Consider the following 12,299-nt stretch of genomic DNA (forward strand, 5'->3'; position numbering starts at 1 on the left):
AGAACATAAATAAAAGATGAAGCTCTACCCTAAAGGCACTTACATATCCAGATAAAGTCTAGCTTAAACAACTGCTTTAAGGAAAAAAAAAAGTTATTCCCTGCATAAGTTGTGGCCTCTAGTATAAACTTTTTGTTATTGGGTCAAATAAGTTAGATTTATATGAAATGTTCAACATTTTCATGTCCTTATCCATGCAACTATTTATCAGACATAACAATTTTGCCCGATATTTATGCTTCCTACTGAACTGAAGTGCATGCCAGGATCCAGAGGATGAGAGATGGGCAGGGATGGTAAAACAGTCAGCAGCCTGGGCAGCAATCATGGGGAGGCCCAGGCTGCAAGCAGAACATACGCAGACCTCCTGGGTAGTGCTGCCTCAGTGAGGAAGGACCCTAAGACCCAAAACAGATCCAGCACCCCACATCTCCAGATTTTGCTCTGCCACCCCAAATTTACTTACTGACCAAAGGCACTTTTTTAGTTTACAGATATTGGCCAGCTGAGAGTGGGGCGGGAGGAGGCTCAGAAGGTGACGTTCTTGCCTGATTTAAACAACAATAGTAACAAAGTTCAATGAAATAATGCTCCTTATAGTTGAAGAACTAAGTTTCCACTTACGCGGAATTTGAATTTATCAAAGCAGTTTTAACCCTCTTTCAAAAGGCCCAGTTGAATATAACAGATTTCATCTTATTCTTTTTAAAGATTACAAAGCAGGTGAAAAAAATAAACCACTGATAAAAGGTAATGGCGAGTTAGTAAAAAACAAATGCAGGAGCTGCAGCGCGGAGTCCGCCATGGACTGGAAAGAAGTTCTTCGCCGGCGGTTAGCGACACCTAACACCCGTCCACACACAAAAAAAAACTGAGCAAGAATTAAAAGATGAAGAAATGGATTTATTTACCAAATACTACTCAGAATGGAAAGGAGGTAGAAAAAAACCAAATGAATTCTATAAGACGATTCCCCGGTTTTACTGCAGGCTGCCAGCTGAAGATGAAGTCTTACTACAGAAATTAAGAGAGGAATCCAGAGCTGTCTTTCTGCAAAGGAAGAGCAGAGAACTGTTAGATAACGAAGAATTACAGAACTTATGGTTCTTGCTGGACAAACACCAGACGCCACCTATGATTGGAGAGGAAGCAATGATCAATTATGAAAATTTTTTGAAAGTTGGTGAAAAAGCTGGACCAAAGTGCAAGCAGTTGTTCACAGCAAAAGTCTTTGCTAAACTCCTTCATACAGATTCCTATGGAAGAATTTCTATCATGCAGTTCTTTAATTATGTCATCAGAAAAGTTTGGCTTCACCAAACAAGAATAGGACTCAGCTTATATGATGTCGCTGGACAAGGGTACCTTCGGGAATCTGATTTAGAAAATTACATATTGGAACTTATCCCTACTTTGCCACTGTTAGATGGGCTGGAAAAATCCTTTTACTCCTTTTATGTCTGTACTGCAGTTAGGAAGTTCTTCTTCTTTTTGGACCCTCTAAGAACAGGGAAGATAAAAATTCAAGATATTTTAGCATGCAGCTTCCTAGATGATTTATTGGAGCTAAGGGATGAGGAACTGTCCAAGGAAAGTCAAGAAACAAATTGGTTTTCTGCTCCCTCTGCCCTGAGGGTTTACAGCCAATATTTGAATCTCGATAAGGATCACAATGGCATGCTCAGTAAAGAAGAACTCTCCCGCTATGGAACAGCAACTATGACGAATGTGTTCTTAGACCGTGTTTTCCAGAAGTGTCTCACTTACGATGGAGAAATGGACTATAAGACCTACCTAGACTTCGTTCTTGCATTAGAAAACTGAAAAGAACCTGCAGCTCTGCAGTATATTTTCAAACTGCTTGATATTGAGAACAAAGGATATCTGAATGTCTTTTCCCTTAATTATTTCTTTAGGGCCATACAGGAACTAATGAAAATCCACGGACAAGATCCTGTTTCATTTCAAGACGTCAAGGATGAAATCTTTGACATGGTAAAACCAAAGGATCCTCTGAAAATCTCTCTTCAGGATTTAATCAACAGTAATCAGGGAGACACAGTCACCACCATTCTAATTGATCTAAATGGCTTCTGAACATATGAGAACAGAGAAGCCCTTGTCGCAAATGACAGTGAAAACTCTGCAGACCTTGATGATACCTGATCTCTGAAAGCTTGAAATGCTGCATACAAAACCTTCGAAGCAGAATTCTTAAAAGTGGTCAAAATAAAACATCTGCCTGTAAAAAAAAAAAAGTAATGGCAATTTGGCAGACAGGTGTTCTTAGTTTCACCAAAAGAATGACATGTAAGTTCAGTTTTTTATGTATACTAAAGAATGTCTCTTAAAAAGTTATAATAGATCTTGTGGGAGCTTCCCCAAGTGGATTAATACATTAGAGTCTGATTCAAATTCCAAACAAAGGCAATGAATACACATAATTATATACCACCTGCCTTAATTTAGGTAATTTTTTTTTTTCAAAACTGAGCTGCAATCAACCTCTTTTGACTTTTCTTTTTTTAATTGCACTTGGTGGGGACACGTAAGATCCTGGAGAAATAAGCCAGTTTGAGGTCACCTTCATCAATAGCTATCTTTCCTTTGCAGCCACAAGTGTATTTCTTAGACCAGCTCTGTTCAATAGGAGCCATACATGTAATTTTAAATTTTCTAGTAGCCATATTAAAAAAATAAAAAGGGACAAAGGGAACTTGTTTTAGTAATATATTTTATTTAAACCAATACACCCACTCCTCACTTACCGACATGGTTACATTCCAAAGACCAGGTTGTTACGTGAAAATCAGCATTATGTGAAAATGAAAGATGGCCACATCAAATCACAAAATGGAAGATGACTACATATTATTACACAACTGCCAAATTTCATCACTACACTGAGAACCATGGCCCAGCCAAGTTCACACACGACATAACCTTAAGTTGCACCTCAGCATTCATTACTGCCAGATGTACGTTGTTAATGCACAAAATAGCTAGATAGTAGATTTTTTACTATTGTCATAAGTACAAAATGTCAGATAACAAGATAGCATATAATAAGGAGTAGGTGTACAACCAAAATATTATCATTTCAAAATGGAGTCAATACGTTGTTAGGTACCGTAGAGTTGGTTCCAACTCATAGCGATCCTGTGTACAACAGAACAAAACACTGTCCGGTCCTGCACCATCCTCATAAGTGTTGTTATGCTTGAACCCATTGTTGCAGCCAGTGTGTCGGTCCATCTCATTGAGGGTCATCCTCTTTTTTGCTGACCCTATTCTCTACCAAGCATGATGTCCTTCTCTAGGGACTGATCCCTCCTGATAACATGTCCGAAGTATGTGAGACGAAGTCTCGCCATCTTCCCTTCTAATGAGCATTATGGCTATACTTCTTCCAAGACAGATTTGTTTGTTCTTCCAGCAGTCCATGGTATGTTCAGTCTTCATTGTTCATTGTCCAGCTTTGACATGCATGTGAGGTGACTGAAAACACCATGGCTTGGGTCAGGTGCATCTTAGTCCTTAAAGTGACATCTTTGCTTTTTAACACTTCAAAGGGATTTTTTGCAGCAGATTTACCCAGTGCAATGCGTCATTTGATTCTTGACTGCTGCTTCCATGGGCATTGATTGTGAATCCAAGTAAAATCCTTGACAATTTCAATATTTTCTCCATTATCATAATGTTGCTTATTCATCCAGTTGTGAGGATTTTTGTTTTCTTTATGTTGAGGTGTAATCCATACTGAAGGCTGTGGTCTTTGATCTTCATCAGTAAGTGCTTCAAGTTGTCTTCATTTTCAGCAAGCAAGGTTGTGTCATCTGCATAAAGCAAGTTGTTAATGAGTCTTCCTCCAATCCTGATCCATGTTATTCTTCATATAGTCCAGCTTCTTGCATTATTTGCTCAGTATACAGATTGAATAAGTATTGTGAAAGGATACAATGCTGAAACACACTTTTCCTGATTTTAAACCACGTAGTAGTCTCTTGTTCTGTTCGAATGACTGCCTCTTGGTCTACGTACAGGTTCCTCATGAGCACGATTAAGTGTTCTGGAATTCCCGTTCTTTGCAATGTTATCTATAATTTGTTATGATCCACATGGTTGAATGCCTTTGCATAGTCAATAAAACACAGGTAAACATCTTTCTGGTGTTCTCTGCTTTCAGCCAGGATCCGTCTGACATCAGCAATAATATCCCTTGTTCCATGTCCTCTTCTGAATCCCGCTTGAATTTCTGGCAATTCCCTGTAGATGTGCTGCTACAACTGTTTTTCAAGTAACTTCAGCAAAATTTTACTTGTGATATTAATGATATTGTTCGATAATTTCCGTATTCAGTTGGATCACCTTTCTTTGGAATGGGTACAAATATGGATCTTTTCCAGTTGGTTGGTCAGGTATCTGTCTTTCAAATATCTTGGCATAGCCGAGTGAGCACTTTCAGCGCTGCATCCATTTGTTGAAACATCTCAATTGATATTCTGTCAATTTCTGGAGCCTTATTTTTAGCCAGTGCTTTCAGTGCAGCTTGGACCTCTTCCTTCAGTACCATCGGTTCTTGATCATGTGCTACCTCCTGAAATGGCTGAATGTCGACCAATTCTTTTTGGTATAGTGACTGTGTATTCCTTTCCATCCTTTTTGATGCTTCCCGCATTGTTTAGTATTTTCCCTGTAGAATCCTTCAGTATTACAACTCGAGGCTTGAATTTTTTCTTCAGTTCTTTCAGCCTGAGAAATGCCAAGCATGTTCTTCCCTTTTGGTTTTCTATCTCCAGGTCTTTGCACATGTCATTATAATATTTCACTTTGTCTTCTAGAGCTGCTGTTTGAAATCTTCTGTTCAGCCCTTTTACTTCATCATTTCTTCCATTCACTATAGCTACTCAATGTTCAAGAGCAAGTTTCAGAGTCTCTTCTGACATGCATTTTAACCTTTTCTTTCTTGTCTTTTTAATGACCTCTTGCTTTCTTCGTGTATGATGTCCTTGATGCCATCCCACAACTTGTGTGGTCTTCAGTCATTAGTGTTCAGTTTGTCAAATCTGTTCTTGAGATGGTCTCTAAATTCAGGTAGGATATACTTAAGATCATTCTTTGGCTCTCGTGGACTTCTTCCAGTTTTCTTCAGCTTTGACTTGAACCTGCATATAAGTAATTAATGGTGTGTTCCACAGTCAGCCCCTGGCCTTGCTCTGACTGATGATATCGAGCTTTTCCATCATCTCTTTGCACAGATGAAGTCAATTTGATTCTCATGTATTCCATCTGGCGAAGTCTGCATGTATAGTCACCATATATGTTGTTCAAAAAAGGTATTTGCAATGAAGAAGTCGTTGGTCTTGCAAAATTCTATTATGCGATCCCCAGCATTGTTTCTTTCACCAAGGCCATATTTTCCAACTATCAATCCTTCTCCTTTGTTTCCAGCTTTCACATTCCAATCACCAGTAATTATCAGTGCATCTTGATTGCATGTTTGATCAATTTCAGACTGCAGAAGTTGGTAAAAATCTTCAATTTCTTCATCTTTGGTCTTAGTGGTGGTTGCGCAAATTTGAATAATAGTCATATTAAGTCTTCCTTGTAGGTCTATGGATATTATCCTACCACTGACAGCATTGTACTTCAGGATAGATCTTGGAATGTTCTTTTTGACACTGAATGCAGTGCCACTCATTTTCAATTTGTCATTCCCGGCATAGCAGACCATATGATTTTCTGATTCAAAATGGCCAATACCAGTCCATTTCAGCTTACTAATGCCTAGGATATTGATGTTTATGCATTCCATTTCATTTTTGACGATTTCCAATTTTCCTAGATTTGTGCTTCGTACATTCCATGTTCATATTATTAATGGATGTTTGCAGCTATTTCTTCTCATTTAGAGTCAGGCCACATCAGCAAATGAAGGTCCTGAAAGCTTGACTCCATCCAAGTCATTAAGATCAACTCTACTTTGAGGAGGCATCTCTTCCCCAGTTGTATTTTGAGTGCCTTCCAACCTGAGGAGCTTATCTTCTGGCACTGCATCAGACAGTGTTCCTCTGCTATACATAAAGCATATGGAAGTGGCTAATGGAAGTTCCACTGCAACCTGTCCACCATGGGTAACCCTGCTGGTATTTGAATACCGGTGGCATAGCTTCCAGCATCAAGGCAAGCCCCCACAGTACGACAAACTGACAGATGCATGGGGCGGGGGGGTGAGGGAGTTAATATAGGAAATAATATTTTGCATTCTCTCTTTTTTTTTTCCTCCAGGTCTTCCAAATACATTGTATTTCAAGCACTCAGTAGCCCACATGTGGCTCGTTGCTGTCTGATTGCACAGCACAGTGCTAGCATGGTGTGCATAATGGGGCAGCCAGAGGTGAAGCTGCATATCAAGCAGGAGGGCTTTATGTGCCAAACTAAGACTTTGAGCTTTACTCTGAAGGCTATGGGATTTTAAGCAGGGAAGTGACATCTTTGATTTTATGCTGAATCATATGGTCTCAGGGAGTACAGTTTACAGGGGAGAGATTTAGGGATGGGGGCTCAAAGAGTAGGTTTTGTAGTAGTCCAGGTGAGGAGTGATAAGAACCAAACTAAAACATTATGGGGAATATGGACCGAAGGAAGTACGTCTGAGAAAGATTTAGGAGGTAGAATCATCAGGAGTTTGTCGGACTATTAGACGTGAGGAGAGGAAGAGGGACTAATCTAGGATGGTTGTCCAGTTTCTATCCTGTCCAGTGGGACCAATAGTTTTGCTAACTGAAATGGAAGGAGGTTAGGTTGTGAGGGCAGATGACATGGGTATGGGGCATGTTGACTTCGAGACGCCTTTGGAACAGGCAGGTGGAAGTGTAGTTTGACATGGAAGGGGTTGCTCAAAAAGACTGTGTAGAGAACCTCAAAAGACTGGGTAGAAACAGCCTTTTAAGGTGCCAGCTGAAAACTATCGGCAGTTAACAAGAAGGAGATGTAAGGCTGAGGTAATCAAGGAAAACTTCATAGAAAAGGTAGGATTTAAGCAGGATCTTAAAGAATGGGTAGGACTTAGAAAGTCCAAGAAGATAGAAGAGGCAGCAGGAATGTAGAGAGGTGAGAACATATCACCCCATTTAAGGGACACGGTGAGTAATAAACACATCCTGCTGGGCCAGAAGGGATTAGGGCTGAGATCAAAGCCGGCCTAATGCAGTTTGCAGACACATTGTGTTTGGCTCGTGTAGGGTTGGATCATACAGTGTTCTAAATTTAAGTTAGGTGCCAACATTTCCACACAAAAACCCAGATTTCTGACTTAAAAGGAGGGTGGTAGTAGACTGGCAGCATTCTATATGGCAGTAATCGCTGAAGCTGAGTAGTAACTGCTCCCTTTCCCTCTCCAGCAAGTCTGTTTTACTTGTTTATGTTATCTGCCTGGAAAGCCTGGTGGCATAGTGGTTAAGTGCTACGGCTGCTAACCAGAGGGTCAGCAGTTCAAATCTGCCAGGTGCTCCTTGGAAACTCTATGGGGCAGTTGTACTCTGTCCTGTGGGTCACTATGAGTTGGAATCGACTCGATGGCGCTGGGTTTGGTGTTTTTTTTTTTTTGGTTATTTGCCTGGATCCTGTAAAGATTTGTGTTTTCTGCCTCTGAGCCAAGAATCAGTGCGTGATAAAGACACAAAGATAGATTAGGAACAGTTTATTGAGTGAGGGCTTTGGATACCAAGCTAAGGAGTGGGCAACTGTTGAATAAGGGATTGATGAAATTAAAGCCATATTTTAGGTGGAGTATTCTGAATCAGTGTAAAAAATAGAGAGCAGTTATTAGTTTTGAAAGAGTGGAGAGATACGATGGTGTTGGAATAGTCAAGTAGGCCTAAACATACAAAGTGGAAGTTTCTTAGGGAGAGGTCATCCAGAAGTGTTATTGCTGCCACACAAGAACCACCTGGGCTGTTGAGCTTGCTGGGAAATTTGTGTACAGACTTCCAGAATCCAGGCTGTTTGGTGTAGGAAACAGCGAGTCTGTTTGCCTTGTGTTATAATACCTCAGTGGTTTCAGAAAAACTTTGGAGTATGGATGTCCTTTTTCCTCCCTGCTGTGAGCACAGATAGGTAATCATTGAGAAAATGGAAGTGCTAAGCAAGGAATGGCAAACTCTGAAACTCAGGCTGTGGGAGCCAGCCTGGTGCTCAGCTGCTGTTTTGTCATCCAGTATAACACCTGCCTGGTTACACTGATTTTTAAAGCATGGGCAGGGGCATTATGGAAAAGTCAAACAAAACATGCTTATTGTTTATGGCCTGCAGGTGGTTGGTTTGCATTCACTGTAGTCACTGTTCTAAGTAGATATAAATTGAAGGAAAGGGTCTTTTTTATTTTTTAAATAGGGTAAAATTAATATCTGACAATTATTAACTCTGTGCCAGGCACTATTCTAAGCTCTTTATGTAAATATTTAATCCTCACAGCAATGCTCTGAAGTAGGTACTATTGCTCTCTCCATTTTATGAACAAGGAAACCGAGGCCCTAGAGGTTAAGAACTTACCCAAAGTCAACAGGCTGATAAAGAATAGAACCAGAACTTGAACCCAAGCAGTTTGATTCTCCAGAAGCTTTTAACCACTATGTTAAACTGCCTCTGTATCTTTATCTGCTTTGATGCCATATAAATAGGTCATTTCACTGATAGAGAACCTTATGCTCTTATTCTGGAAACACCAGTATAGCCTACTTTAGGGGTGTCAGCTTGGTCCAGGTACCCCTAGAAGGGATGAAACTCTAGAACCTACAGTTTAGACCTGCCTTTCAGGGGAGCAGATGATGTGCTGGTCCTTGGGCAGCCTCAGCTTGGAGTGGAGAGAACAGGGTTGTGTTTTATGTTCAAAGGTCTGTTCTTTTCCTCTCACTAATGGCTCTATGTTAGCTTATAGACTGTGTGGGGTAACCCTTTATTAAAAAAAAAAAACAAAAACAAAAACTAAACAAACTCATTTCTTCTTATACAGGCTAAATCATGTTAGATTTTCTTCATATATGTTCTCATGAAAAATCATCACAGAACAAATTTTATAAATACTTGAATTTGGAGGGCTGAGAGGTCATAGTATTGTAGAGAACCAAAGGTATTCGTACAAAACCTCAAAATTCGGCAGGTTTCCTACAATAATTAGTGTGCATTCTTTCTCTTTGGTCTGCAGATGAAACATGTGAATGAAAGATTTAAAGAAGAAAATAATAAAGAGGTGGTTCTTATGTGCATTGGCATCACCTCAGGAGTTGGACGACTGCTCTTTGGGCGGATTGCAGATTATGTGCCTGGAGTGAAGAAGATTTACCTACAGGTAGTTTCTGAAGATTTTTTTCTCCCCCGCAAATTTATCCGTTTGCTTAATGGCTCATTAAATATACTTATTTGCTTAAGTTCCTCTGTAAACATGAGAAATATTTTCTAGAACATAACTTCTCTTACAGGCAAAATCAATCAAGGGCAAGGGTTTTAGACACGAGAGACTGGCAATCAAACAACAGCCTTCTTTGTTTGTCATGGAACGCCCCCAAACGAGAATGTTTTTTGCCTATTGCTTTTTCTAAGAAGAAAGTTTTATTTTTGGCATAGGTCTCATAGTCATGTGCAGATCCTGTGCCTTTTGCAATATCTTGTGAAATTCAGGAGTATGTGTGTCTTTTGATCTTCTTTTTTGCAAATTGTCTCCTGAGTATTGTAGGGTATTCACTAAACAAACACAAATTTCAAGGTCATTATTGATACTCATTCAACAAGTATGTAAGTGACTCCTTCATCCAGCACACTGTGCTAAGTACTGCATAGTTCAGTGAAACATGGTTGATAGCTCTTGGTCTCACAGGGAGACAGATGAAACATGTTACAGTACAGTGCAGTAATGAGTATGCTAGATGGGTGCCACGGAAACATAGCCAAGCATCAGAAATTATTGGTGAGGGTGTGAGCAGACTTCTCGGGCAGGCTGAGTGTTCAGAGGTGAGTAGTGGTTATATAGATAAGGAAGACAGAGAAGGGTGTTCCAAAGCAGAGAAAACCCCATGGGCAAAGATGTGGAGGTGCAACATAGTATGCTATGTCCAGGAAACTCTAAGTTGTGTTTGAAAGGAATAAAAGGGGAGAGTGGCAGATGGATTGGCTTGAGGGATAGGCAGGAACCAGGTTTTGAAGGCCCTTTAATGAGCACAAGAGGATGAACTCTACCCTGAAACCTACCAAGAACCATTAAAGGATTTTAAGCAAGGCAGTGACATGATCTGAGTTGTGTTTTAAAGATCAGTCCAGTAACTGTGAAGGGTGGAATGGTGTGGAAGAGGCAAGAGTGAGGTAGATATTCCCAAAAGGCCACCTATTGTATGATTCCATTTTACGAAGTGCCCAGAACAGATAAATCCATACAGACAGAAAGTGGTTAACAGGAGCTGGGGGAAGTAGGAAATGGGGAGTGACAGCTACTGGGAATGGACTTTCTTTTTGGACTGATGAAAATGTTTTAAAATTAGATAGTGGTTATGGTTGTACAACCTTGTGAATATACTAAAAAAATTGAAATGTATGCTTGCAATGAGTAGATTTTATGGCCTGTGAATTATATCTCAATAAAGCTGTTATTAAAAAAAAAACAACTAGAGGCAGAGGGACTAGTTGGAAATGAATAAAGTAGCCTAGGCAGGAAGAACCAAGACAGAGATATTGGGATAAAACAGGTAGTAAAATAGGGATACAGGGATGAGAGTTTCATGGAACCACCTCCTAAACTGGGCCTGAGGTTTGTGGCATGGACAATAGAGTAGATGATTTTCCTATTTAGTTAAGGGCAGTAATTCAGTAAATTGGGGTAGGATGGTGAGTTTGTTTTACCATGTTAAGTTTGTGGTGCTCTGGGAAAGTCAAGCTGATTTTGTTGCTCATGAGTGAGACTGTGGGACTGCATGGTTTTTAAGGGGTGGGTGGAAGATTAGGGCCTGCAAAGGAGACAGAAAGGGGGTACCTAGAGTGGTAGAGAAAAAACAGGGAATAGGATCTCTCCAGGGATAGGATGGTCAGTAGTTAGTGAGAGGCCAGGCAAGATAAAGACTAAAAAGTTTTCACTGGGTTTAGCAACAGAGAGAATGTTTCAGTGGAGTGGCAGGTACAGAAGACAATCATGGTCAGTTGAGTAAATAGAAATATAGACAACGTTGTCAGAAAGGTTGGCTGTGGTAGTCTAGCACAACTAGATGGTGCCCAGTTACCACCATCGACTGTTCCCACTACCATCACAATAGAGGGTCCCAGACAGAAATGGAGAAAAATGTAGAACAAAACTCTAACTCACAAAAGAAGACCAGACTTATTGGTCTGACAGAGACTGGAGAAACCCCAAGAGTATGTCCCCTAGACATTCTTTTAATTCAGTACTGAAGTCACTCCTGAGGTTCACCCTTCAGCCAAACATTAGACGGGACCATAAAACAAACAGTAATGCACGTATCTCAACTATGTATCTGAGACAAATTGGGCACACCAGCCCAGGGGCGAGGACAGGAGGGCAGAAGGAGACAAGAAAGGTGGACGAATGGAAATGGAGAACCCACGGTCAAGAAGAGGAAAGTATTGACACATCTCAGGGTTGGCAACCAATGTCAGAAAATAATATGTGTACTCATTGTTTAATGAGAATCTAATTTGCTCTGTAAACCTTTGTCTAAAGCACAATAAAAAAAGAAAAAGGTTGGTTGTGGGAGGAAGGTAAAGGAGAACCAGAAGAGGAATTCGGAATTTGAAGATTGAGCATTTCTACTCATTTTATAGATGAGAGGCCATGTTTGAGCAGAGCCTTGAAGGAGAGGCAAAGTTTGGTACAGGAAGGTGATGGGAAAAAGCATTTATTACAGATAAAGGAACTTCCATTAAATTGACTTGAAGTAATAACCATCGCCATTTATTGAACATTTCCATGTGCCAGAAGATAAACTAAGTGCTGCATATGCATTATGTCATTATTTCCATTTATAGATGTGATCACTGAGGAACAGAGAGGCTTGGTCGCTGTGGGTGTCTCTGTGTGTGTTTAAGTCCAGGCAGACAGCCACAGGAAGGAGTCTGGTCCCACGACTAGAAGGTAGTTATAGGCAGCTGGTAGAGTACTGCTTTTTTAAAATGAATTTACTGTATTGTGATCATCTCCCTCTTTATCTGTACCTTATCATGGATATCCTTGTTGAGTGTTTAGCAGAACATTGAGTCTTGCTCTCAAGTGTCAAGGAGCCCTCTAATGGACATTCACT

The 12,299-nt window shown here is 40.2% G+C and overlaps 2 protein-coding genes across 3 annotated transcripts in view; both read left to right on the forward strand.

Moving 5' to 3' along the window:
- Positions 1 to 12,299, forward strand: part of SLC16A10 (solute carrier family 16 member 10) — a 158,241-nt gene that overhangs the window by 120,657 nt on the left and 25,285 nt on the right. For both annotated transcript variants that reach the window (XR_007519030.1, XM_049899149.1), the window contains exon 4: positions 9,206 to 9,349. Coding sequence is in view for 1 of the 2 variants with exons in the window: in XM_049899149.1 (XP_049755106.1) it covers positions 9,206 to 9,349 (144 nt within the window). In the remaining variant the exon portion in view is untranslated. The remainder of the gene's footprint in view (positions 1 to 9,205; positions 9,350 to 12,299) is intronic.
- On the forward strand, positions 658 to 2,300 carry LOC126084545 (serine/threonine-protein phosphatase 2A regulatory subunit B'' subunit gamma-like). The gene is given in 2 exon segments (XM_049899154.1): positions 658 to 857; positions 859 to 2,300. Coding segments are annotated over 2 exon segments (1,362 nt in total). The 5' UTR covers positions 658 to 803; the 3' UTR covers positions 2,167 to 2,300.

This window comes from Elephas maximus, chromosome 1 (genome assembly GCF_024166365.1).
Source record: "Elephas maximus indicus isolate mEleMax1 chromosome 1, mEleMax1 primary haplotype, whole genome shotgun sequence".
Classification (NCBI taxonomy): Eukaryota; Metazoa; Chordata; class Mammalia; order Proboscidea; family Elephantidae; genus Elephas; species Elephas maximus.